This window comes from Diplotaxodon limnothrissa, linkage group LG2 (assembly GCF_057381915.1).
Source record: "Diplotaxodon limnothrissa isolate DT_005_m linkage group LG2, D_limnothrissa_male_GT1.1, whole genome shotgun sequence".
Taxonomy (NCBI): Eukaryota; Metazoa; Chordata; class Actinopteri; order Cichliformes; family Cichlidae; genus Diplotaxodon; species Diplotaxodon limnothrissa.
In genome coordinates, this window is record NC_140597.1 from 11,185,809 (window position 1) to 11,213,666 (window position 27,858).

The 27,858-nt window shown below is 44.2% G+C and overlaps 1 protein-coding gene across 1 annotated transcript in view; it reads right to left on the reverse strand.

The window, feature by feature from the left end:
* Positions 1-26,793, reverse strand: part of nfkb1 (nuclear factor of kappa light polypeptide gene enhancer in B-cells 1) — a 29,019-nt gene extending 2,226 nt beyond the window's left edge. The window contains exons 1-18 of the mRNA XM_085360708.1: positions 26,562-26,793; positions 22,933-22,979; positions 21,445-21,520; positions 18,443-18,483; positions 17,193-17,291; positions 7,101-7,252; positions 6,860-7,023; positions 6,616-6,774; positions 4,222-4,326; positions 3,339-3,430; positions 3,116-3,254; positions 2,599-2,730; positions 2,377-2,496; positions 1,832-1,993; positions 1,462-1,603; positions 1,259-1,373; positions 976-1,177; positions 305-474 (exon numbers count right to left, since the gene is read on the reverse strand). Coding sequence (XP_085216834.1) covers positions 305-474; positions 976-1,177; positions 1,259-1,373; positions 1,462-1,603; positions 1,832-1,993; positions 2,377-2,496; positions 2,599-2,730; positions 3,116-3,254; positions 3,339-3,430; positions 4,222-4,326; positions 6,616-6,774; positions 6,860-7,023; positions 7,101-7,252; positions 17,193-17,291; positions 18,443-18,483; positions 21,445-21,520; positions 22,933-22,971 — 2,109 coding nt within the window. The 5' untranslated portion in view covers positions 22,972-22,979; positions 26,562-26,793. The remainder of the gene's footprint in view (positions 1-304; positions 475-975; positions 1,178-1,258; positions 1,374-1,461; positions 1,604-1,831; positions 1,994-2,376; positions 2,497-2,598; positions 2,731-3,115; positions 3,255-3,338; positions 3,431-4,221; positions 4,327-6,615; positions 6,775-6,859; positions 7,024-7,100; positions 7,253-17,192; positions 17,292-18,442; positions 18,484-21,444; positions 21,521-22,932; positions 22,980-26,561) is intronic.
* Positions 26,794-27,858: the final 1,065 nt, after the last annotated feature.

Sequence of the window (27,858 nt, forward strand, 5' to 3'; positions counted from 1 at the left end):
GTTATTCTGAAGCACCGTCACACTGCTGAACTAATAAACTTCATAATTATAATAGAATTTAAAATCTTTACAGATGAAAGTTTTGATGCTTTTGTATGCTGACGACATTAAACGTTTAGTTTCACCTGTGCATCACCTGTATGAAAATTCTTTCTCACAGTTGTGCATCTATATGAATGTGTAACCACTTTATTAACGAGATAATGATTTGCTGCAGCTCTGATGCTGAGCCAGCAAAGCCTCAGCAAAGGTCTCTGCTCTGATTGGTTGTTAGCTCCCAGTCTGCCCAATAACCCAGGCGTACCTCCAGCAGCAGGCAGCCCGCCAGCGATACGTTGTCAGTCTCTGTGGCGAGATGGAGGGCCGTTCGGCCACAGCTGCGTTCCTGGACCTCTGCGTTGGCCCCGCCCTCCAGCAGCTCCCTGAGAGAAAACAGCTGGTTGGCCAGAACCGCCAGGTGGATCGCACACAGACCTGCAAACATGTTTACCGGTAGGTTTTCAAATGAGATGACAGTAACGATAACGTCTGACACAGCATTGCATAAAACGACACCCCCGCACTGTCTCTTTGACAAAAACAGGAATCTTACAAAAACAGTCGCTGTTACCTCGACTTTCTGATTTTACAGATTCAAGTAGTCGTGCTAACTCGCAGATCGATGACACCGACCTTCATCAAACAACACGAACTCCACAAAGACAAAACCCTGCTGGAGCCGCACATTTGGTGACGTTTATGATTAATGGACTCGACTGTGAAGCTATTCAGGATATTTCCATTCAGTAACTCTGGGAAGTTTTCAAGGATAATAGGAAGTGTACAGTTGATCAGGCTCTCTGTGACGTGCCCGTGTCTTTGTCTGTTAAACCTGAAAACTCACCAAGACTCATTTCACCTATAATACAAGAAAAAATGTGTTTTTCTGTGTGTGTGTGTGTGTGTGTGTGTGTGTGTGTGTGTGTGTGTGTGTACCTGCTGTGTTGGTTTGGTCCAGCAGCTCTCTCAGCTCTCTGTGTTGCAGTAAAAACTGGATCATTCCTTCTCCCTCATGCTGAGCTGCCAGGTGCAGCACTGTGTTGCCGTGACGATCCGTCAGCGTTGGGTCGGCGCCAGCCAGCAGCAGCGCTTCCACTGCCTCCTTCTGCTGCGTGATAACGGCCAGGTGCAAAGGAGTCTGGGGAACAGAGGGAGGGTGCTTTAGCTCCGTGACCTGAAGCTTTCGGCTCTGTAAGGCTGGAGACGACGAGCTCCATACCTGGTACAGGCGGTTCCTCATGTTGAGCACCTCCTCTCCGGGCAGGGCAGACACCACCTGCGTCAGACTCTTCAGCGCCTCCTGCTGGTTGTGGAGAACAGCCAAATGGAGCCCGCTGAGAAGAGAAAAAGGAGGCGTCACTACACGGCCGAATAAAACCTTTTAATGTGCGCACATCTGATCATCACGATGCGTTTACTGACGTGTCTCCGTTTACATCCTGCGCGGCCATCAGGGAGCGCTGTGGAGCCAGCAGGTACGCCGAGTCAGCCGTAACCGAGTACTGAAAGATGGCCTCCAGCAGTCTGCTGATCACCTGATCCAGCTGCTCCTTGGCGTCGAACTCTGAAGGAGAAAGAAAGACTTGATCGGATGTGTGGAACGCCTGAACGCTTCGTAAAAACTGAATTTATCCTGAGCTTTCTGATGCCGTCAGTGTGATCTGAGCATCTTTGAGTGGACCCGGGAGCGCCACGCAGGAAATAATCCCCGGTGTCACCAGAAAGCAGCAGCGTCAGGTCTAACACCGAGGCGGGAAAAACAAACTCTTCCGCCAAATTTAGAATAACTTACCTCTCTCTGCTTCAGGCTCCACACTGACCCCTCCCTCCTCGCTCCTCTCGCTGACCTCCACGGGTTCGGGCCGGGCTGGAGCTCGCAGCACGGCTCCTGATGGCGAGTCGTCGTCCGGGTCGTTGTTGTCACCGTCGCTGTCTGCGGCGCCGCTCTGAGAGGCTTTAAACAAACGGCGTTTGTTGTGTTTTCTCAGATGATTTTCAAGTTTTTCCACATAAATTTACAGATTTATAATCTCAGAGATGGAATTTTCTCATAAATGGAGATTTTATAATCTGGTTTATAACTAGATTGTCTTAGACGTCACCTAAATTTCACATAATATCAATAATAATATTAATGACTTCCAAAACTTTACTTGGCTTTTATCCGAGATTACTGAGTCATGATTTATTTCTTCCTCCTAACTAGGTTAAAGGTTAAAAGGTCACGCTCCTAAATCTGTTACTTTATTTGTATTATAGATTATCATAGATTATTTCAACCTCTCCCAGCTCCTAAATTACTTTGAATGGCTCTACAACTTCATCGCAGCTCCTCACCGTGTTTGATCCCTCCTCCACCTCCTCCCATACCCGCTGAGTACCCTGTGGAGAAACCTCCTCCTCCTCCACCTCCTCCTCCATAGTTGTAGGTAGTGAAGCCCTGGTATCCTGGGTATCCTGAGGGAAATCCACCCAAACACAGAGATTAATGATGACATCACATAACGTCACCCTCAGGTATGTGTTAAATCGCAGAGCAGACCAGAACACAGACTCTACCTGTGGATCCAGGTCCTCCTCCAGCAGCTGGACCTCCTCCTCCTCCTCTGTATAGACCTCCTCCTCCATGACCACTGAAGTCCTGGAAGTTGGGTAAAGTCTTCTGCCTCTTCCTCTGCACCTCCTCTTTGTCTAAAAACACACACGTGTTCATGCCATGCTAACCTCTGTGGCATCCCACATTTAAAATCATTAATAAATCAATCATGATGATCAAACAGCAGGGGGCAGTGTTGGGACACAGATACTAAAAACATTAATATAAATATTGAAATTTTCCGCTGCTATTTATTATTGTTTCCAGCTGATTTGCTTGTAATCGTTCCAGTGTTTTTTTTTAAATAATTTGGAGTTTTATTAATTTTCTTTTTGTTGAAATTGAAAGTAAAATCAGGCTGTGGGGGAAGAAGAAGAGATAAAGGCCTGAGAGGAGTATTAGGAACCTGCAGGTAACGCATTACCTGAGTTGATTCATATCTGGCCAACTCCAGAGGAAGACCGGGGTCATGTGACCTACCTAAGATCTGGGGGTGGTAGGTGAAGGGTTTAGGCTCGCTGGTCTCGTTGTCGGACTTCCTCTTCAGCTGGACGAACACAGACGTCGGTTTCTGCAGGTTCTGGTCTCGATACTTCGGCGTCTTAAATACAATGGCGAACTGTCGGCGCAGTAACGGGCACGGTTAATGACACTCCCAACACCTGCAGGTCAAAGTAGCAGCTCCGAATGCAGGAATGCTCACCTGTCTGTGGACGTCTGTGGGGGAGAAGTCTCCCAGAGCCTCCCAGGTGAGACCCGAGTCATCCTCCTCATAGAACCGAACCTGGATGTCATCTGCAAACGCAAACATCAGGTCACCATGGTTTCATAGTTCGCTTTCAGGCCATGGGAGCATCTCTAGCTCAGATGCACTGCATAAAGATCAACCTTTGTTCACGTGGCTTAAAATCAGCTCTCAGATCTTGATCGTGCTAAATCAGAGGCCTGTGATAACCTCAGGGGTAATCCTGGTTTTCACCTTTTGTGCAGTGTACGTCATGGAGAATCATCAACATAACGAGATCCGGACCAGGCTACTGATAATTAATAACATTGCCCCGCTGCTGGAGGCCAGACCACCGTGATCTCAGAGCACATCGGTTCTCTCAGAGAAACCTTGGAAGCGGAGCAGGCGGCAGCCCGAATCCAACTCTTCCTCCTGTGGGATTTGTACGTTGGAGGGGAATTCCCTGAAGCAGGACTTCCTCCAACAGCACTGACACAGCTCCAACCAGGAAAAACTGCTCAGATTCACCTCACTTACACTCAACTGCACGGAAACATCATCAAATAAAGTGAAAAAGAAAAAAATCACTACTTGAGAGACTTTTTAGCAGCCCTTAAAATAACCTGCATGCATGTTTGCTCCGAGGTGCTTTAAAAACCAGAACCAGCCTTCCAAACAGCCGTGCTCATTTCCAGCTGTTTACTGGAGCAGCTCTGCATGCCGTGTTTTAGCTCCTCCCCCTTTGTGCTTCTTCTGACCTCATTATTTTAAATTGCGTCCATGTTTAATATGAGCGTCCCGCACCTGACCTTATATATGTCAAACAGAAAACAGGAAAAGCTCTGCTCGGAAAGCTCACCTTTCTGGACTTTGTCGCAGAGCAGGTAGACCTCCTCTCCTCCGGTCACGCAGCCGGCGGTCCGATCCATCCTCACGATCTTCAGGTTGGAGGCGTTCGGAGCCTCTGAGGGCGAAAAGAGAAACAGTTGCTGTCAGAGATCTACCTACCCGAGGCTTCCTCAAGAGCTACGCATCTTCAAAGGGGAGGGTTTTTTTTTTGCACCATCACTCTAAGGTAAAGTAACCACACTTTTACATCACTCAAAGGTTTGTGTTCGAGATCAGGGCCAGAAAAGACACCATGAGGGGGTTTTAAGTGTAATTGTAACACAAAGTTACAGGGGCTGTGAACGGGTTCCTGTCTGTGCTGGACAGGCTGAGGTCTTCAAACCACAGCACACTGTAAGATCAAATAGAGGCACTGAGCACGTGTCCACAGATGCTAAAATAGATCACAGACGCGCCGCTTCCCTTAGACAAAGTCAACACGAAGTTGTGAAGTTTGCAATCACGGCCAGGACGGGGCCTGGTAGTTTAGGTACGTCCATGACTGTGGACAGGTTTGTGAGAGGAGAGGACAGCAGGATTCATACAGAAAGCAGGAAGTGGAAACTGGATGAAAAGGAGCTGAGGTGGAGGTGGGTTTCAAAGCAGCTTGCAGATGCACAGCAAACGCTGGCACGCTGTAGCTGTAACAGGTGATCCACTCCTGCTCACTACTATTACACTGAAGCTGGCCTGAACCCTGAACGCTGCGGGTCTACTGCAACTGGTAAAGGAAAGTCTAGCAATTAAAAAAATGATAAGTCCAAAAACCAAAAGTAAAAGAGTGAAAACTGGCGAATCGAGAAGAGAAAAGTGTGTGAAATGTTTCCTGCCGGTAAAATGAAAGTGCAGAGCGGGGCTGAAACGATGAACTCGGAGTCGAGTTCAGTCCTCTGAGAGGAAGTGCAGCACAGAGAGCGAAGCAGCTTCAGCAGGAAGAGGGAAACGAAACCGAGCGGCCTGACGAGACGCAAGTGCCGATCTTCAGTCCAGAGCGATCCTCCGATTCCGACCAGTCGCTTTATTCAGCTGTTTCTCTACATTTAACATTTTCAAACCACAAATCCAACACATATAAATGACAAACTTCATATACTTTCAACACTTCAGACCGAAACATGGGGCCTGGAGCTGAGGTTCAGTATGTAGGAACCAATGATCCATCGAATCTACTGTCCAACACAAAACTTCACACATGATCATCTCTCAGCGCAGACCAAGACTCAAAGCTTCACTTTAAAACCCGTTTTCATTTTTCTTAAAACTGATCGGAGCAAACTGAAGTAGGCGTCGAGTCCGTGTGCAGCTCGGTCTGCACATCTAACACGTTTCTCTGTGGGCTTTAATTCAATTTGTCGGTGACACCTGCAGGTGTGTGCTCCGACCGGTTGAAGGGTTGTTCACTTTGACAAACACACGGTCAGGTTACAATGACAAGATTAGAGCTGATGAAAGGAAACGGGAAAGTTTTGAGGACAAGCTCCAAATAATGGATTCATTTTTTTTAGTTTTGGCTTTTATGGACAAGGACTCAACCAGGTGGTCTACACCTGTGCCCCAAAGAGCACTAATTTATGAGCAGCTTTATCATTTCAATAATCAACACAACCTTATTAGCATTAGCATTAGCAATAACTTAGCAGGTAAGTCTGATGTTTGTACAGCCGAGATGTGGAACAGCTGACCTGCAGGATTTGCAGAACTTGGAGCATTATGACCAAACCTCACTCTTTTTTTATTGCATGCCTGGTGAGGCTGCAGGCATTTATTAAAGTCAAGGGAAAGAATTCTGTGGGCAACCAACTGCATTACATCCAGGTTGTTTCAGGTCTGTCAGACTCGCAATAATCATCGGTCATTCAGTCGGACATTTCAGTAATGTGAAACAGATCCAACACTAAAGAGAAGTACAGGAAATGGCAGCAAACTGCCTCTGCAAACCTTAATAATCTTCATCTCCTCATCTTTAAGTACACGTGTAAAAAGTCCCGCCACACAAACCGTTTCTCTGTGAGTCGCTCTTCAATAAATCCCCGTTGTAGCATTACACAGACTGTCACTACCTCAGGGACAAAGTGCAGCAACCAGAATCTTATCTCGCACATCTGTAAAGTTTGCTCAGGTTTTAGTTCGAGCTGCAGGTGGAAAAAATGAGACTGAGAGCGACACCGCAAGCAAGCACAAAATGGGACTGAAGCAAAAACGAAACATCTTTCATGTGGTTCAAAGACTCAGGCGGTACCTTCAAAGCAGATCTCACGAGATAAAAACAGTCAAAGTTACACTTTCCTCCGAGCCCTAAACGCATCGTGGACGGACCTGCAAACCTTCCTGCTGGAGGGAGAAGATTAGAAATGCCTGGACTCACTGCTGTCGTAGATCGGCTCGGACACCACGGGCTCGAGCCGCCTGGAGAAGCCGCCGTCGCTGTCGGGGAGGAACGCCGTGAACATGAGCCGAACCACGCTGAGGTCCATCTCTTTGGCCTGAGAAGAGGCAGCATTTCTGATCACACTGAGGTGGTGCTCTGAAGACAGAGAGAGGAGGGCGAGAGTCAACGATGAAACAGATAAAACATCCCGAATTTAAACTTTGTTATGTGTCTCACTCACCTGTGATTTCTCGAGGGACTCTGACCTCCCCCTGAACACTGTCGATGTCGGGGTGGATGGAGACCCCGCAGTTGTATCCCAGCTTGAAGGCCTCGATCATCCGATCCTCCAGAGTCTTTGCCACGTTCTTCTTCGTCACGTGGAGGATCCCCAGGTTCGGGAAGCTATGAGAAATAAACTGAGCGTCACATACGATCGTTTTACAGGCTTCACTGCGTGTGTGTGTGAGAGAGATGCAGACCTGATGGTGGAGTCTTTGGACTGCAGGTCAGCAATGCAGATTCCTTTATCGCACTGTTTTCCCACCAGACTGTGAGCGTGCAGGTGAGGGACGGGGGTCAGCGCCGTCACCAGCTGGACCACCACCCGGGCCTGACCCTGGTAGTTACAGATCTGAAACACACGCACAGATAACCACCATAAATATCTGCAACTTTACTCCAAGACTCACAGTGTTAAGACTAAACCAGGCTCACTATAACCTGCTGTGAGCATCAGTTTAATGTCTGTGAGGCAGAGCAGCAGACACCACTGATGGGACCCTGGATGATCTGATCTCCATAATCCACTGGAGAAAACTTCAAAAAGTGCATTATGGGTAAACTTTCCAGGCTTATATCGGCACGTGGGATCAGCTGATGAACCTACAATTCAATCCCAGACTCGCCTTCCAGCTCTGATATTCTAATATTCTTATAAATCACATCTGAATGTGGCTCCTGGCTGTGAAATGGAGAAATAATGCCGATCAGATCAAGTTTAAGAGTTTTTCTGAATCCTGCAAAGTTCTGGATCACAGAGGGAACTTCATCTGTCATCTGTCGCTGATGCATGAAAATAATCTTTGCCATGTTTTGGTCTTCAAATCAGGAGACCAGCTTATCGCCAACACACTGAGTCTGAGAGGAAATGTGCTTCTGCTGAACCTTAAACAGTGGCTGTGCTGAAGGACGCTCGGTGTGGATTGTTAGAGTCTGTCAAATGAGGGAGAGGTCAGACTGGATGGATGTGGTTTTAGAGAAGTCATTCGGAGATCCAGAGATGACTCACGGTGACAGATTCAGGGCACTTTGGATTTTTCTGCCTTCGGCGCTTCTCTGCTGCGGTTCAGAAAAAACTTTCTCCTGGTACGGATGACTCACGATACCAGCCAAACTTCAGCGGACGCAGTTTCATGCCGCCTCACCTCCTTTTTAACGGATCTCGCAAAGACGTGTTTTCATCCCCTGTCCGAACATCAGACAGAAACATGAAAGCGCGCTGATCTCTATCAGGTGATTACATTAAACAGATTCTGTAAAATAAAAACGAGTCTGAAGCTTATGAGTTTCAGCTGTGAAACACACAGGTGCTCATTAATGCCTCATTTATATCTATATTTATACCGAAGAGACGAGGTTAGAGAAATATAACTGAAGTTTTCCCTGAAGTAAAACCTGCATTTCTTCTAAAGTCCAATTCAGACTGCAAAAGTGAGTCAGTCCCAACTGTACGGGGGGGGCACAGCCTTCCAATTATTTCACAGCTTTTCAAGGAAACCTGCAATAACCATATTTCCAGTGAAATTTTAAAAAAAAAACCCTGCACACTTTTAACGAGTGTGCATCCTTCTGTTCCAAAGAGCTGCTGCACCCAATTCAACAGCAACATAGTAACTTATAGAAACCTATAGACACATGTGAAGGCATCGCACTGCCAGCTGGAGCTGATCGATACCTGAGAATACTGCCGAGTCATTAGAGGCGTGGCTGAAAGCTCGTTCAGTCTGAGCACAGCGCACACATCAGTGGAGATTTCGTACAGTGTGAAAGCAGCTAAACTTTGAATGAGCTACGAAACATTTTATCTCTGATAAAAAAAACTTTATCTGTGATCAGGTCAGGATCCTTTTCAAAGTCACATTTAAGACATTCAAGCCTGAATCCAGATAACTGTTCCTGTTCCAGAACTACAAAAACCGAGAGTGCATTTCTTAATCTGCCAAACCAAAACCAAACAATCTGTAAGATTCCTTCAGAGGAAGTAAAACTTCAACTTGTAGCTTTTTCTCTCGTTATGATTTCCTTCACTTTGTCGTTGAGGTTTCTCCACACCCAAAATTAAAAGTTATCTCTCTATCTAATTGCACTCTGAGGTAAACTGAGTTTGCGGAAAGGAAATCTGTTCCCGTTTCTACCGTGCACACACGTGTGCATGTACAAATGATGTTGCTGCAGACATTTGCCTGCAGGAACGTTGCAGCAGTAAATAAACACTAGCCCACTTCCTCTTCCCGGTGCTGTGGGCCACTCGAAGCGCTCTGGCAGACAAACCCAGTTCCTAGAAACACAGCGAGCATTGCTGTCTGATGGTTTCCTGGTTCAAACACGCTCACACTAAGTACCTGAGGTCTCTGACGTTCCCAGCACGGTGAAGCAGCCAAGTGGAGTTTGCAGAGAAGCGCTCAGTGATCAGCCTTCACTGCTCCCGATGAAGCTAAACTGCAGAGAGGAGGGCAGTATGTGCAATGCCAATTCCCATAATGAAACCTGAGCACTCATGTTTATCTAAGCACTGATTTTTACATTTAAACATCTAATGATGGACAATTTGCTCTCTCTTATTTTGAAAGGTCAGCTGATACAACCAGTTAGCCAGTTTCAGCTGCCTCCCAGGTTGTTGCAGGGCTGGGTCCAGTCCCCTTTGGAGGACCAAATATTAAACACAGGACCTACACTTCCTGGTGACCCCATATTGGACCACACTGAGACAAAGGGCTTGGTTATTTTACATATTAAATGTCATTGGGAGCGCTTGATTTCACTCATTGGAGCAGGCGTATTAGGAGGAGTTGGTTTGATTTAGTTTAACCTCTGTCTCTTGTGAAGGTCGAGATTTAAGCTTGTGAATGCCGGGGGAAGAGATAATTATTTATTATGTACTCACCTGAAACCTCATCTCCTCTAGTCGAGTCTTTTATAAATAGAAATTCCAAATAAATATAGGGGTGGAGCCATCACAAGTGTAAATGTTCTGCATCTCTGGCAGTAAAAGGCCCTCACTATGCGCCTGTTTACTGTGGATGGCACCATTTTTATTCATCATCCTGCTGCCAGAACATCCAGACTGGCCAACAGCCTGTATCCACAGGCTGTGAGGCTCCTGAACTCTCTGCCCCCCTCTCACGGACAATAACCATATCCAACTTCTTAATAGCAATGAACTGGTCTGCATTGGTGCATCATATCTTTATTCTCTTCCCCCTCCTGCCCCCCCCCCCCCCCCCCCCTCTTTCTTAAATAGATAACTATCATATCTGATATCATATCTCACAGTACAATAATATTGAATGGGTTGCATTGTTGTATTTTGTCATGTTTCTCAGGTCTTTGTCTGAATTTCTACGAACATTATTGCTAAGGATTGTCTTATTGCATTGGAGTCACACTGGGTTAAATATGTACACTTGGGTTTTAAGGGGTATTTATTATTTTCTTCTTTTTTTTGGGTTGTATGGAAGCCCCAAACGCAATTTCATTGTTCTTGACAATGACAATAAATAAATAAATACTAAATACTAAATACTTCCTCAGTATCTATCCATCTGGCTTCTGTCAATCAACGTAGCCACGCCCCAACTCACCCACTCAGTTCAATTTGATTTTATTTATACAGCGCCAAATCACAACAGTTGCCTCAAGGGGCTTTATATTGTAAAGTAGACCCTACAATAATACATACAGAGAAAAACCCAACAATCATATGACCCCCTATGAGCAAGCACTTTGGCGGCAGTGGGAAGGAAAAACTCCCTTTTAACAGGAAGAAACCTCCCGCAGAACCAGGCTCAGGGAGGGACGGGGCCATCTGCTGCGACTGGTTGGGATGAGAGAATCGTTATGAAGAGGGAACCTATCCACAGAGACCAAACCAAGCTGCTCTGTGGGGAATGTTCAAACACTTCCACACCAGCTTTAGCTTTCAGCTTTGGAGGTTTGTCCTCAATAAATATGAAAGACTCTCAGCCCTCATAAAGAAGCAGAAAAGTCAAGTGAGCAGACGTATAACGTCTGATAACCGATGAAAGTGAAGCTCGGGATTAATCTACATCACCACAAATATGAAATGTCATGAACCATCAGGCTGTGGAAAATTCAAAGTGGTGACTCTGAGTGCAAAATGACGACAGTAATTTAAATCCAACAACCGAATGTGTTTTTGTTTCGGTCTCTCTGTACCTGATGAGTTTCACCCGCTGAGGCAGCCTGTAGTCTGTGCAGCACCGCTGTGCGACCACGAGTGAACAACAAAGGGTTAAATATGTCAGTATTTCTGGGCCAGAGTGGGCGCGAACGCAGATATTACACCTCTGGATGCAGAGCTTTCATCTGCGAGCTGAAACTCGGCACCTTTCCTGTTTGTGACGCAACTCCACTTCCTTGTAATTACATGTGGGTGTCAAGGAGAGGAAATTCCCAACAGACATGAAACACAGCAGAGGTGTGTTTGTGTGTGTGTGGTTTGCAGAGAGCTCTCGGACAGGTCCGGGCCAGCAGAAGATTTTGCTGAAACTTCATCTGATGTCAGAAAACTAAAGCGCTCGGAGCACAGATCCGATCCGTGCAGGAGCTCTGAGTGTTTATCGGAGTCTCGAGGAATATTGTGAGGAAAAGCAGCTGTGGGATGAAGTCTGCGTGCAGCTACTGGGGATGTTTGTTTTACGCTAATGATGCCAAAGTTGGTTCAGACACTTAGTAAATCCAAACATTCACCAAGTTGTCCCGGTGTGTGCGCTGTGGCCGGGCTGAGGCAGCGAGAGGGAAAAAAGGGACTGTTCTGATCTGAATAAATAAACTTTCTGAATGAGTTTGCATTTTGCACTCACCGTTTCTACAAGTTTGATTCGCCTGAAATAAGGCCTGTGGTTAACACGCGCTCAGACATTTTCCTGTTTTCTTCTCCAACGTGAGCGCTCCACATTCATCACACACTGCAGGCCGCTAATATTTCTATCACAGTGTTTTTTATTCCGGTGGATTTCATGCATCGAGCATAAATAAAATGCATAAAACACTTTAATGTTGGTATTAAGGAATAAAACAGGCCGTTTCCTCACTTTTTGTTGCAGCTGTTTTTGATTAAACTCAACATCCGGATTCATGAAGCTGAAGCTTCAAATCTGGTTTTATTCTTCAAAACTTTGTGGCATGGATGATCCTGTGCCAGGTAAAGCACCTGTCAGGCTCGATGATTGCCCCAGTGAGTCCATCAGTCGCTGCTTTCAGATCCTCTTGAATAAAACTTGATGTTCATGAAAGCAGGAATGACTCAGGGCACATTGATTTACCTCGTTCCACTATTAACACCATCACCAGTCACAAAAATAACTCGTGGCTTAAGCTGCTTGAGTAGATCTCTGGTAAGTCTGCTCGAGTTTAAAAAAAAAAACTTTAAAGTCTTAAAGGTGTATAATGTTCATCACTGCGAGAACCTTAAAGGGAAATTCCAATTTTATCCAGAAAACTTCCTTAGAAATCTTTAAGAAACTACAGGCACGAAAAGTCAGTAGTTTAGAAAAACAAAAACTCTTGTGGAAACTTCAGGGGAACTTCACGAGCACACATTAGAGCAGAGTACGTACACAGAGCATGACACCACGGGACGCAGGCAGTGAAGGTGACAGATGCCTTATCAATTTAAAAAAAACAGAGAGATGGAGCGGGTGAGTCGAGTGAGTCAGACTAGTCATCGTCCCACTGGTCCTGCCAGAGCTGGAGGGGTTTTCCCACTCTGCAGCCTCAACATGCAAACTCACCATCATCAACATCTCTCTAACACGACCCACAGATCAAACACGGCGAGTGGGAGGAACACTTCCTCATTTGTGTCAGTGACTTCATCTCATTCATGCCTATCGTACACCCAGCTGATGCATATGAGCCCATGTTGTCCTTACGTTACGGCGCTCGGTGTACCACTGGTCACCTTCTGTTCCTTTTAAATGCTTCTTCTCCACACGTAGCATAACGTGACAAACTGAGCATCAGCCAACGCTGAAGCAACAAAAGCTGCAGCTCCTCCAAAGATCCCTCGACTTTAAAACAAAGTCAAAAACCATCGGCTGCTGCGATGACGGCAGAAAAGGTGTTTTGACAACATCAAGTTTACGAGACTGCGTGAATCACTGCCGCACAGTAACCACGACTTAGGAAGAAGGAGAAGAAGAAGAAGACGACCAAGAAAGACAAGAATAAGAAGACAATCTTGGGCTTTAGATCAAAAAGATTAAGAAAAAAAAAAAGAAGAAGAAGAAGAAGAAGAAGACAACCAGGAAGGAAAAGATCAAGCTTAAAAAAAAAACAATATGGCGGCAGTCAAAATGCCAGGCGTTAAACCAGCGTTTCCCAAACCAGGAGGTTCTGTCAGAGTTCTACGTCCATCTTTTGTATGTACTCAGTTAAAGGGCAGAGAGCAAAGCGTGACTGAAATAAACTTCTTTTAGCCCATTGTGTCCAAAAATGAATCATTTTTATTCAGATTCTACATCAAGAAAAAACGTGTCCTTCTCAGCTCGTACGCAACTGTTTTGACTACGTACAGAAAACAAATGAGCTCATATGATTTTTTTTTTATAACGAACACTTCCTGTTCTGACCTGTGTCTGAAAGTCTGGATCTCTTTAATCAGCTTTCATATAGTTTTAATGTCAGCGAGACAAAGACAGAAGCAGGAATCTGGGGATTTCCCATGTTTTCTGGTTTGGTCGGAACATGTGGGAGCTTCAGACTCCAAACTAAACATCAACAGAAACAACACGGCAGGAAACTCGAGCTCGTGTGCTTGTGTCAGTCTCATACAAAGCGCGGGGTGGAAACCAGAGCGCCACGGCTTCTAAAGCCAGCGACGGTCACCTCCAACCAAAACCACAGTGAAACAAAACCAGCCTTCGGCAGACAATAGTAAACACCAGCCTCTCCCCTGCTCACGAGAAAAGACCGTGCAGCTTTGTAACGCCGCTGACACGACGGCTTCACGCGACTCGTTTTGACCTGTTCAAGCAGACGCAGCGACGCATTGTTTAACAGCTGGTTCCTAAATCACAAGTAAGCAGGGGCAAACCCTGCACACTTCCTTTAAATGTGATTTATGCAACTTTTCTCTTCTCTTTTTTTTACATGCTTTAAATACTCAATGCATTATTGCCCACGTGTAGTAAACGAGTAAACGAGACCTTCACTGAGGACTCAAATATCTAAATCACAGGATCCTTAAGACGACTCCCAAGAGAGGTTTGAGTCTATGATATTGTTACGACACATTCATAACACAACATTTTTGTGATTTTAAACTCGTTACAAGTTAATGCAACCCTTTAAGACACGGACGTCAGACTCGTTTCACATCGTGGGCCACATGCTGCCCACTTTGACCTTAAGTAGGGCAGACCCGTGAAACTCCCCTTCATGTCAGCATGAAAACGTCTAACCACACACTGAATCGTCATACAAGAAAAAACAAACACTATTCAGATTACATTAGATAGATTAAGTAGATACTTTAGTCATCCCCAGGAATCCACAAACATCCTAGGTATGCAGTAAATATTCATTAAAAATTGAAAAGTAAAAATACTGGACGTGTCCTCCCACGGTGGAGGTGCCGGTGCTTCCACTCACGTTTCCAGGCTAAAGCACGATATGATCGTCGAGAATATTCCCTTTGAGGCCCGGGTTGTTGTCGCACACAAATCTGCACAGTTGTTATAGTCAGTGGGAAATTGTGCAACACTTTGGTCGCTCTAGTAAATGTTTATGCTCCGAATGACGAGATGACGAGACTCTCTTCAAACCTGCCTTAAATAAGTACTCTCTCATCCCGGGGGATGATTTTAATTGTTGGTTAGACCCAGTTCTGGTGTCCTGCAGGTTTTAGATGCGTCCTTGATCCACCAGAGCTTATTTAAATGGCTAAATTACCTCCTCAACACTTCTTGAAGTTCTCCAGAGGCCTGGTGATGAACTAATCATTTGATTCAGCTCTCGAGAGAGACCTCTCACACGTGTACCACACGTATTGGAGAATCGTTTACGCTATCACTGACACTTAATGCCTGCAGCAGGTCCACTCCTGTGCCAATCGCTGTGTAGTTATTTCACACCCACCTACAACGGGATTTCAACTCAACCCTTCTGTTTAATGACAGAAGATGAGATAGGCTTTTGCTTTGCTACTAACTCCTCCCCAGAGACTTCCAGCCTTGTTGTATGGGATGCCTTTAAGGCCAAATTACTACTTATTCAGCAAAAACAAGCCGCTCATGAACAAAATATGTTAATGCAACAGGTTAAACAGACAATTTTTAAAAAGCATGTTGAACTCAAAACGAGGCTTGACCTACAAACAACATACTCAACTGAACGGCGACAAACCTGATAGATAACTGCCAAGTCTTCTTAAGGTATCTAGGGCCAAGTATTCTTTCACAGCTCATGAAAAAGTGAATCATGTATTCAGGGACATCCTGATGCATGCTCAATCATCCGGGTAAGTAAATCGCCAAAAGTCGGTTCTGTTCATCTGGATGTCCAGATGAACAGAACCAACTTTTGGCGATGTATTAAAGAACTTTTACTCAGAGCTCTACACCTCAGGATCACAAACTAACTGCAACACAATTAATGACTTTCTAGCCAAACTTAACATTCCTGAAATTCCACCAAAACTTAAAACAGGGTTGCATGAACCCATGTATCAGCTGGAAGTGTCCTCAGCCAAAGCTTTGATCTGGAAAATGCTCCGATCGGAAATGTTTCCTTTTGGAATTTTACAAACACGTCTTTACATTACTGTCTGCACAGCTTAGTCCAACCCACACTGACTGCTTTAAACTAGGATCTCTCCCTCAGTCATTGCGAAGCCTGTTTCACACTATTAAGGTAAAGATAAGAATGTATATATTAATTATTATAGACCCATTTCTCTCTTGAACATGTGAAATCACAATAAAGCAAAGGAATTTCTGCAGTAGATAGAAGAGTACCTGATATTTAACTGTTTACTCTGTATTACTCTGTTACTTTGTTACTTCGATGGTCCCGAAGGAGGTTTTCATCTGAAACACAGTTCAAAGTCAAATCTATGACCTCCTTCACATTTCCCAAAGCCGTCTGCAGTGGGGTGACTCTGGCCCATGGGCCATAAGTTTGACACCCTTGCTTTAAGCTGTATGATGGTGTCACACGCCTGTAAGTGAACACAGGCCTTTATGGCCTCAGTGTGTCCAGTGTAGTTTGGTTTTTCAGTTGAAGAGGTTAAGGCCACATTAAGCTGGCCGACGGACACAAACACCGACAGCTGGAGACCCGACAGCCAAGCAGTCAGTCCTGTTATACTCCTGTGAAGGCTGCTTGAAGTCTGCCGCCTGGGACACGTGTAGTTGGTGCACTGTTATGTAAATTCTGTGAGTCTGTGCGGTAAAAAAAGAAAAAACAGGCGAGCATGTGGACATCCACACGGATGCTCGTCATCAACGTCTGATGATGAAATTTATGGACTCAAGTCCGCGTCACGTATAATCATGACCTTAAAACTAGCTTTGATTTTGTTTTCCTACAACTAAAAACTTCAACTGGCAAGATAACGTCAGCCAAAATTAACCAAAAGGGAGCTGGTTTGATCCAATAAGGCTCGTCTCAACAAACAGTGAGCTTCAACATCAGCAGGACAGTCAGTTCACAGAGGGACCGCTCGGCCTCCAAACATCCAGGTGAGCTCGGTGTCATTATACTGATGCTCGGGTATACAGCACAGACAGCAGAGCAGGACTGGGTCTCATCGCTGGTCTTACTCTGTGTTAGCTTGTGAAAGCAGAAACAGTGTGATGAATAACTCATTTAATGGCTGCGTGTGTTATTAATAACTGTAGTTAAAGGAGCTCTGTGTTACTCTCACTGAACACTCACTGCGATGAAACTGATATAAACAATCATTTCCCAGAGCTTCAATCGCACTACGGCATTACTTTCATATTTCAGGTTCAGCTCAAAACAGGTTTAGTCAGTTTGACAACTTCAATCAGCAAAACGACAGAAACAGTCGGCCCGATGCCTCAGCAGTATTAAAGTCTCTGCAGGAAACTGTTTTATTTCCTCTTGCCGCTGCAGACAGAAGTGAACCACAATCTGATTTTAGTGCTCACTCTGTGTGCTTCAAACACTTCCTGGACCAACAAACTGGAAGAAAGTTTAAACGCTGCGCTCTGCAGGTGAGTCAGCTGACTGTAGCGAGTGCGCAGGACGAGGTTTACATTTGCACGTCCGACACCTGGAGAACAAGCGCAGACAGGAAGCGTTACCTTGACGGTGGGGTAGGTCTTCCTGTTCTTCTCGCTGGTGGCCCCCGGCAGACCGCCGTGAGACGGCCCCTCGCAGCCGTACCTGAACCTGAAGCCGCGCTGTAAAAAAAAAAGACAACAGTGCACACCTGTATCAATGCATCAGCTGACAATCAGTCGCCTTGTTGTTCTAAACACACGTTCAGGTGATTATTCATTAAACAGGTGGGTGAAATCCAACTCTGAGACGCAATGCTTCCCTTTCCTCCTGTTGAGTCATCAGTGTTAATCCAGCTGAAGTTAAAGGAGCTCTGTCATCAAATAAATATATACAGGCAGGGAGGAGGGTGTGACATTTATGGGGTGAAATTAGATTAAAGGTGTAAATGTTTAGGATTCAAAGCTCAAAAATTAATGGGAAATACTCCACCCAAGTCAGTGCCCTCCCACTCCCGGGATAAACAGCGCCGCTAACACTTTGACCTTTCGTCCAAAAACATCATGGCGGTGACAGAAATGCTAATGATGAGTCTTTAAAATCAATGGGTAACGTGCCAACGGCTACATCCAAATTTACATACTTCAGTTTGACTGTAAATACAAGCTTGAACAGAAAGCAAGCAGCACCATGAGAAGCACGTTAAATAAAGACTTCCTGTTTAAAGTCTAACAGAGATCATTAATGACCACAGACGGTCACTAAAATAGGTCTTATGAGCGTTAAATGTATTTCTTCCGTCAGTGTTAAACATAACACCTGTAAGTTCAACGCAGGACCTTTTAACACCTTAACATCCTTCACTTTAATGACTGACTCTTTAATGACTCAGGGGGGACCCTGTTATTGACCCCCCCCTCAGTCTTTGCTCCACTTTGCTGCACAACTTACGGCCTAACTGTGTTTTACTGTCCATTAAAGCAGCGGTCCCCAACCTTTTTTTGTGCCATGGACCGGTTTATGTCCGACAATGAGCCTCAACTCTGGCGGCCCGGTACCAAACGACTCATGGACCAGTACCGGCCCAGGGGTTGAGGACCGCTGCATTAAAGGAAGTGACATCAGAACACGGTCAAAGTGCCGTTACAGTCAGCGTGACCATCAGCAACAAAAGACAGGAAAAGAAAACAGCAGTAGTTACAGGTGTGACTTAAACAGCCAAACATCCTGTACTAAGTCAATTCCCTTTTTTAATTCTAAATAAAACCAATTTAAAAATAAACTAAACCCAGCGGTCAGTCGTCTCTGATAAGACGGGACAGGTGAGTGTTACCTGTTTGGGCTGCTCCACGATCTGCAGGAACGGTCCGTCCACTGTAACCACAAAGACTCAGATTCAGACTCAGATTCAAACACCTTCTCATACAGCTGATTTGTTTCTTTGAAAATTCGTTTTGGGGTTTCAGACAATCGAGACATTTAGAGGTGTCAGAGAACTGAGATATCTTACACATGAAATAAAGACCGAGCTACGCTTTTCTCTACACAAAGTTTCCCTGGGGTATCTGTCACCCCTCACCCTGGGTCTGGTCTCTGGTTTGACAACCATCTGCTGACCAGCAGTGCTCTAACCAATCCTATTCAGTTTCAGTGATAAGACTCTTTGAGCTGCAGACCATCAATATTAGAGGGAGAACCCCAACAATCTCCTGTGAGCAGCACTGTGTCACAGTGAGGGGAACTCCCTTCCACGGTTTGAGGTTTCCACGGTTTAAGAATTATTACAACTATGTCATTATTACTGATAAGTAGACCGTAAAGAGTGTTTAACTGTCATGGTCCTGAGTCTGAGGACTCAGTGTTTTGTGTTTCTTTATGCTTTTGTTCATTCCGAGTGTGTATTCTGTTGTGATTTTGCCATTTGTTAGGTTTCTGTTCTTTACCTGCCTGCTCCCACTTCTCTGTGTTCCCTCTGTCTGTCCATGGTGTTATCGTGTCTGCTCATGAGTCTGCCTGTCTAGTTCAGTGTCCTGTCTGGTTCTCTGTGTCTGTTAGTTTCCTGTTTTATTCTGAAGGTTTATGTCTGATGTGAGTGTGTTCAGTTTACTTTTTCCCTGTCCCGTCAGCGCGGATTTCTCCCAGCTGTGTTGCCCTCCTGTCTCTCATCCCCTGATTACTGGTGTGTGTATTTAAGCCCTGTGTGTTCTCCTGCCTGTTGCCGGTTCGTCTGTGTAACTCCGCGTCAGTCTGTGTTCCTCGGTGTCCTGCGCGGCTCTCTGCCTCTCACCCCTTTCTGGTACCCTCTCAGGTTTGTCATTTAGCTTTCCCAGTTTAGGTCTTTTGTTTTGTCTTCTCTCTTGCCTGTTTTGCCCTCTCACCATTGTGTAAATAAACATCACCAGCATTATTATCTACTGCCTGCGTTTTGGGTCCTTTCTCCCTCCATTCCCACACGGCTCGCCTCGGCAGCCGTGACATTAACCAACATTTCAGTTTGAGCTCCTTTTTAACCTCAAACTTTTTTGATGTGCAATAAGAAATGTTTTGTGTGAGGTCATCGCCTGTAGTGGCGTCTCATTTTTTTCTAAACTCTCTTTTCAGAAATGTTTTATGTTTTTTTCTGTTGTGTTTTTTGAAATGTCATCAGTTTTTCTTAAAATATGCATCTGATAAGTAGGAGAATGTAAAACATCTTCCCTGAAATCTCGTCTCATTTGCTATCAACATCCTGTAAAACGGCTTTCAAGAAATCTGTACGCGACAGTGTTTCGAGTGTCTGCGCTTCGATTGAAATTTCATGCCACCTGAAATGTCTTTTGCGGTGATCCTTTCCTGAATTGTCGTTTGTAAAACTCGTAACGCGGGCATCTTGCGCAATATCGATTTTCTAAAACGTTGAGATTTATGTCATCTTTCATTCAGTTTTGTTTGATGACACATTTTCTAAAATGTCACGTTATGTTTAATGTCTTTTGCGACATTTTGTGTTTCATGTCAGGTTTCCCGTCATGTGAGATTCTGTTTAATGTCGGTGAAATGTTGTCTCACATGAAATATGAACTGTGAAATGTCGCCCTTGTTGCGTTTCCTCTACCATCCATATGTGCAGGAGAGACCGGTTGTATTTTTCCACATGTTAAAAGAAGAAATGCTGTAATCGCCACTTTCTGCGTACCACTGTAGCCACATGTAAATGTAAAGAGGAGCCAGTTTCCCCATGCGAGCTACACCTCTGTCTCTACTCAGAGAAACGATGTGTTGATATTAAAGGGAAGTGAGAGCTGAGCTGCCGTCCCACAGCCACCACAGAGGACACGTCATGAAACTCCTCTTTCACTTTACCTTCATTTTTTCCCCCTCAACAGAAATTCACTTTTGCAAAAAGAAAGTGGAGTTTCGGAAGTTTTTCCTCCCCAGCGGCATCTGTTCAACCTGTGTGTGGTTTTAATGTTTCTTTCACACATGTTATAGAGCCTTCAGCTTCTGTCTGAACAAAGGCTTCATTCATGCCGTAACGGTCCATATAAAGCTCTCATTGTCTGACGTAACAGTCCAAGTCAAAGTCCATTTGTCTGACTTTTCCTGGAACTTTAAACCAAATCACACATGAAATTTATTGTTGGGGTTTTTTTGGTAAATAGTTTTTTTTACAGGGAATACCAGTGACATAAGTCTTAGTGGGTCCCTTTAAATTTTGAGTATTACCTAAACAACAATGATACGCGTGGATATAACGACCACAGTCAACCAAACGACGAGTGTCAGAAAGCAAACACTGCAACAGGAAAAGAACTAAACTGCTTTTCAATCAGGCTCGAGTATGTAAAGTATGAGCTCAACACAATTACACAAATGGGGCAGCAGATACTTTATCTCCACCTGCGTGTTTTTTATTTCATGCTAACCACACAGTAATAACCTCAGGATGGCGGAGTGAGTGAGACCAAAGGAAACCGTCTGAAAACAAAAGGCCTGACAGCTTTTGTGGGGACGGCAGGAGAGACAGGCGTGATGGTTGCGTGACAGTGTGGTATTTTTATGCACGAAGATTAAGCCGTCATCTCAAAATGACAAGTTTAAGAGATGATTAATGCCACCCATGGCTGCTCTTTTTTTTCTTCAGAAATTATACTATTGTTCAGAAACAAAGGGGAAATCCAGATAAAAACAACACAACACATTCAAAGTAAATAAACTCTGAAAGTACAGAGGTCAAATCAAGCCAACAGGAAAGTACTACATGACGTCTTCTTGTTGGACCAGCAGTCTGAAACCCAAAGACACCCATTTTAAAGATAAAGCTGATGGTGTGGGACACACCTGCAGGACTCTCACCTGTCCGCAGAGACGTCTGAGGCATCGCAAAATGTGGAAACTCCCATGACGGGTCTATCATGATGTTATCAAACATCTGCAGTAAAGACAAAAACACGAAGTCTGACTTTAGACTTAAATAAACACAGGAAGACATTATTATTATTTAGTTCTTGTTCTTCACATGTGTGCAGCTTGAGTGATGTTAACTGCAATAATTCATGTTATACCAAAGAAACAACAGTCCATTAACGAGAACAGGACAGTTATTTACAGCAGCTCGGATCAGAGCCCCACATCAGTGCTTCTCAGGGTTCAAGCAGAAGAGATACCCCAGCATGGTCTGTTCAAAGAGACTGCATGAACCGGTGCCACAAAGGAACCACGACCAAGGAGGAAGATCAATAAGAAGGACGAGAAGAAGAAGACAAAGAAGGAAAAGAAAGCACTGACATAGATCAGGAATATACAAGCAAATCAAGAAGAAGAGACAGATCAAGACAAGGAAGAACAGGTATAAGACCACGAGGAAGACAAAGACCGACAAGTAGAAGATGAAGCTGTTCAAGAAGATTAAGGCCAAGAAGAAAAAGAAGAATAGGAAATAACAAGAAGAGGGTGACGATGTAGACGAACATCGAGAAGAAGATCACGCAGATGAAGAATATAATCAATAAGAGCTATACAGAGACCAAGAAATACAAGGAAGATGAAGCTGGAGAGGAGGAAGGAGTTGAAGTTGACAACCAGGAAGGAAAAGATCAGAAGAAGATCAGAGGAGAACCACAGAAACAGTAATGATCAAAAAAAGCTAAAGAACAACTGAAAAGTGCTGCGTGGAAAATGTTCCAAAGAAATGAGTTACTGTAATCACATTACATTTGTGTCTAACACAGCAATAGAAAGTATTAGTGCACTAGACTCGATGATCAGCACAGGTAATCAAACAACAAAGCTGCTGGCCAATCACGTTCTTCAATAATCTGCATGATGTTGGACAGAAGTGACTCAAAGAGCCTTTTTTATGGCTCCGTTCACGAGGAACAAGGAACAAAAATAGCAGCACAGTTTCCTAATGTTGAGGATCGATATTGATACTGTCTCATTTACATGCACACATGTGAGCACTTCCCACTTTAATACGGCTTTTCTAAAAAGGTTGTGATACCTTGATACTGGTGTAGATCCAAGTATTTCAAAGGGTTTAAAAAGGGGGGAGATTGTCTCCTTCAGAGCAGAAATATGGGCTGTTATTTGTCAGCCTGCAGAAACTGTGACATCTCCCACTGGTTATTAAAGTCATGTTTTTGGAACCTGCTGCTTTTTTCATCATCATCTTGTCAATGACATCCTAAAACAGCCCTTGCTTTGTCTCCCTTTCTGACTACAAAAGGAGCATAATTTACCAAATCATCATCATATTGGGTCAAACACGACTTAAAATTAGTAAATGAGACTATAAGCTGGACATTATAAAAAAACATGGAGGCTGAGCCCAGGTGAGTTTACCTGGTTGGGAGTGTGTAGGTAGTGGTCGTCTCCGGCCATGGTGGCGTCTGCAAAAGGTGGAGCAACACGTCAGTTAAACCCACGGAGTGACATCAGCGATTATTATTATGAGTAAGAGACCAGAATGACAAAAGTGCTCTGTTCATTCTTCTTATTTTTATGTTTTCTGCTCATCACAACACGTTTAATTATAACTGAGGCTTTTTATTTGCACTCCTCTAAACAACCGTCTTCACCTTGAATTAGAATTCTATATGAGTAAAGTGACTTACTCTCTAAATACTCTACTTTCTGTTACAACTACTTCATTCACAACTTTCTTTTTTCAAAGCGACCATTAAAAACGATCAACTGCAGAACTGCAACAATTAATGGTTAATCTCTTATTTTAGCAACAGAAAATTGACTGAAAGCAACTTTACTGACCGTTTATTTGAGGGTTAAAGGCCTTTTTAGAGGTCAGCAGTCACTTTGAACATTTGCTAAAGTTTTTAATTTAACCAGAAACTGCCGACAGCTTTTTCCATCCTCTCTCTCGTTACGTTTTCCCACATGTTGGGAAGCCTTTGTGCACTTGCAGTGACAGAACAGTGGCATTATAATACTATTTCTCTTCTCCTGTTTCTCTGTGTGCTCCACTCCGTGTGTGAGGAGGTGCACCCACAGCGAGACTGAGAGCAGGGACAGGAGGAGTACCAGCAGTAAAGACTCTCACACTCAGCTCAAATACAGAATACATTTGTAAAAGCATTTTTCTTTTCTTTTCTTTTTTGGTATATTTTATTTTAGAAAGTTAGAGAAGCAACATTAAGGCTCAACCTGATGTTAGCGTACCGATGAATGGCGTTGAAAGTTGAACTGGTGCATCCCTTTTCATGATGCATATAGGCCTGTAAATGGTAAACGAACTGGTTCTTAAAAACTGCATTTTATACCTGACCACTTAAGAGCAGGGGTGGGCAGATGTGTCTTAAACCAACACAGCTGAATTAAATTGCTAAATTACCTCCTCAGCATGTCTTGAAGTTCTCCAGAGGCCTGGTGATGAACTAATCATTTGATTCAGGTAAGTTGACCCAATGTGAGATCTAAAACCTGCAGGACACCGGCCCTTGAGGCGTGGAGTTGCCCACCCCTGACTAAGAGAGGCCTGACCTAGAGGCCTTTATAAAAGTTGCCTTTTTGTGTGTCTTAATGCAGTCTTTCGACCGATATTAGAGTGAAGGCCATTTCGCTTGTATGTCACTTCCTCCTTCACTTAACACCTAAGCTGCTTTCACTGCAGCCCAGAAACCACACAACAGCCCGATCACACAGTAAATGGTCTTTGAAGGCATGCTGTTGGACAGGAGCTGGGGGGGGGGGGGCTGGTTTGGTGGTGGGAGGTATAAACCTGCTGCACAGGTTTCACCTGACAGTTTTTAGATGCTTAAACAAGCATGCAGTTGTTATTTTTAACTGGAACTCAGTGGCTGTTATCATTGGAGCTGTGTGGATTAATGAGCGTCAAACTACCAGTGAATCTGTTAGAAACTGCACCTCACTTCACAATGGGGGACACACCACTGCCACTTTTTTGTTTGCTGTTTCAGTCATGCTAAATAAGGCTTTGATAAGTCCTTTATAAGGAGTAATAAAGAGCTAATATCATAGTATTTAAGCTGGTAAGACGGCTTTGGTCTTGTATTAGAGCAGGGGTGTCAAACTCAAATACACAGTGGGCCAAAATTCAAAACTGGAACAAAGTCGCGGGCTAACATTAATATTTATTGAATTATATTTATTCCTCCAGATATAAGAATGAATCTTTTCTTATGGACTCAAACACATTTTGCTAAAAAACTGAATATGGAACAAGCAAAGCTTAATACTAAACAATATATATATTAGCTGTATAATACCAGTAGGCCAGCTCTGATAGTAATTTGGTATGGCTTCGCGGGCCAAATGTAATTAGGCTGTGGGCCAAATTTGGCCCGCGGGCCAGAGTTTGACACCTATGTATTAGAGTATTTCAGGGAATTTGGAAATTCTTGTACCAAAAAAGAAGAAGAAAAAGAAGCAGAAAAGAAAAACATGGAGAAATTCCTTATTGCATTGGAATGAGGAATATGTATTAAGGTTGTTAATTCAAACTTTGCTGAGCAAGCTGTGAAACATGCAGGCAAAAAACTAAATGTAAACAGTTGACATGACGGCAGTAAACACTCGGGCTTTAGTCCCGTTGAGAAATTTACCTGCTGACTTCTAAAAAGGTGACTATGGAGGGAAACACTTCCATCTCAGTTCATCACACTGTGAGACCTCCAGAACTAACCTGCAGAAGTAGGCCAGGTGTCTCCAGCAACTAACTTCCTCAACGATTATTGAAATTTGAGCACCTTTGAAGGTTTCCTCATTTTTGCTTTCTTGCGCTTGTGCACGTGTTTCTCGTGAGTTTACCTGGGTTTTCTCCTTATATTTATCAATTTTTATCCTTTTCCTCAAAAATTGGATTTGCGAAGTGCACATTTTTCTCGTGAATCTGCAGGTCTTTCATAAATTTGCCTCTTTTTTGGCCATCTTATTAAATGTTTTTTGGCTGTTGTCGTTTTTTATTGTCAGTTTATTAATTTTATACCTTGTGAACTGAGTTTTCTGTTCTCGGAATTCACTCTTTGTTTATTATATATATAAATATATATTTAACCTTCGGTGATACACAGTTTGTAATACACAGTCGTTTAAACCCGATAATAATTACTGATTATTGATCGCTGACACTTGTTACCTGTCAGCAGCATCGCTCGTCCTCGTTCTCACGAGCGTGCCTGTGTGATCTACGTTAGCTCTGCGGCTAACAGCTAATTAGCTCCTCCGGGTTGTTGTTGTTGTTCATGTGGCTAAAGTTAAAGCAGGCAGGCTGTTGGCCGGCGCTTCCACAGCACCGACCTCAGTGCAGCTCGGGTCTAATCTCGGGCTTCAAGTCAAAGCGAGCCCCGTCCTCGCTAACCGCTGCCTGTCCTGGCTGCCCGGGAGCTAGCCTCGTAGGTTCCGTATGCGGAGAGCGTAACACAAAACTTCGTATTAAAATCTGCCAGTTACACCGTCCTTCGCTCTTCACTTCGGTACACTGAACATTGCGATATAAATGAATAGATACCAGAATCAGCCGACCCCAGTCATGTATTCGGCAAGTCTAAAATCCACACAGCAGTTCGGTGTAAATAAAAATGTCGTTTTAATTATTTTGTCAGTTTAACCATTCTGCCCTTTGGCTACCAAAGACCAGAGCGAGTTAAACGAGATTAAAAGTTGGATTAAAGTTCAAACTTTCACTAAGCCGAGATTTTGATTTTTGATTAATCGTGGCCGAATTAGCTGGTGGGTGTTACAAACACGTAATGCACTTTAACGGTGACGTGAAATATTCCCGAGGCTACTGACATTACAGAAAATAAAAGCTTACCGTTTTTAACATGGAGTTTGGCCCGGGGTCCTAACAGTTACCTGGCTAATGAGGAAGTAAGCAGCAAAACAAAGCCAGCTGCCAAAGAGTTGTAACGGGTCCCGCTGAAGTTGTGATTATGAATGGAAACGTGCAGCTGGCTGGTTAGTTTAGTTAGCTGGTTAGTTAACCAGGCTGTTACCTGTTTCGGTCGGTCAGGTGAAGAGTTCCCTTTGAGTGACAGTCCTCCTCAGTTCGCTTCACTTGTGCACATCACTGCGCCATGCTGAGCTACCGATCCATCCACTTTACCCGGAGTACGTCATGACGCGAGACGGGCGCGTCATTACACTTTAACAACTTTAATGAACAATTTTAATCCGAGTGGGATTATAATCCAGAGGGAGCGACAGCAGTCCCGCAGGTGACACTGACTGACGATTGTCAGTTGAAATAAAGTTGACTTGATTTCCTTCCCCACTGGAAATTCCCTGTGACGTCCAAATGAGGCAGAGAGCGGGGAAAACCACGAGGTCTCACTTCGAGAAGAAAACACAGTCTGAAGAATATGAATCAGAAACCGAGTCCTCCTGTTTCACCTCAAAAGAGGAACTGAGCCCAGACAAAGCAAAACGCGTTGAAATACACAGTAACAGCTCAAGTTACACACATAGGTTAGTAATAATTCAGTCCTGCATTAGAAATACCACAGTAATACATTACAAAAGTACTCCAACTCCATACAGACGGATTAGCCTTGAGACACATGAGAAAGGTTTTGCTACAGGACAGACGGTGGTACAAGTATAACTTCAAGGGATCTTTTGTAATAACAACAATAATAACAGTAAAAACATTTTTTTTTAAGTTTTACATCTCAGAAATAATTGGAATTGAAATTAATTTATTTCATTCTTCGAGCTGATTCGGCAACTATGAGCAGGGACTTCCGTCTAGATCGTCTTTAGTTATAAATGCTGTACTTAAGGAAAGGTACAAGAAAATACCAGGGGCAGCAGTCTGAGCAGAGAAGCCCAGACCTCCCTCTGTAGTCACCTATCGCTCATCCGAGGGAACGCCGAGCCGTTACCAGGTAAGCCGAGAGACATAATCTCACCAGTGTGTCCTGGACCTATCCCAGGGCCTCAGAATCAGATACCTGAATCACCTGAGCTGGCTCTACTCTGAGTCCCTTCAAAATGGCTGAACTCCTAATCTCTAAGGGAGAGCCCAGCCAGCATTTGGAGAAAGCCCCATTTCTCCCATCTCATTCTTCCAGTCACTACACAGAGATTGTGACCACAGGTGAAAGTAAGAACGTAAATGGGCATTACACTCAGATCTCTCTTTTGCATGACAAACCAGTACAAACCAGAGTCCACATCACAGACATCTCTCGCTCCACCCTCCTCTCACTTGTGAACAACACCTTGAGGCACTTAAAGTTCTCCACTTGGGTCTCTAACCCAGAATGGGCACTCCACCCTTTTCCTGCTGAG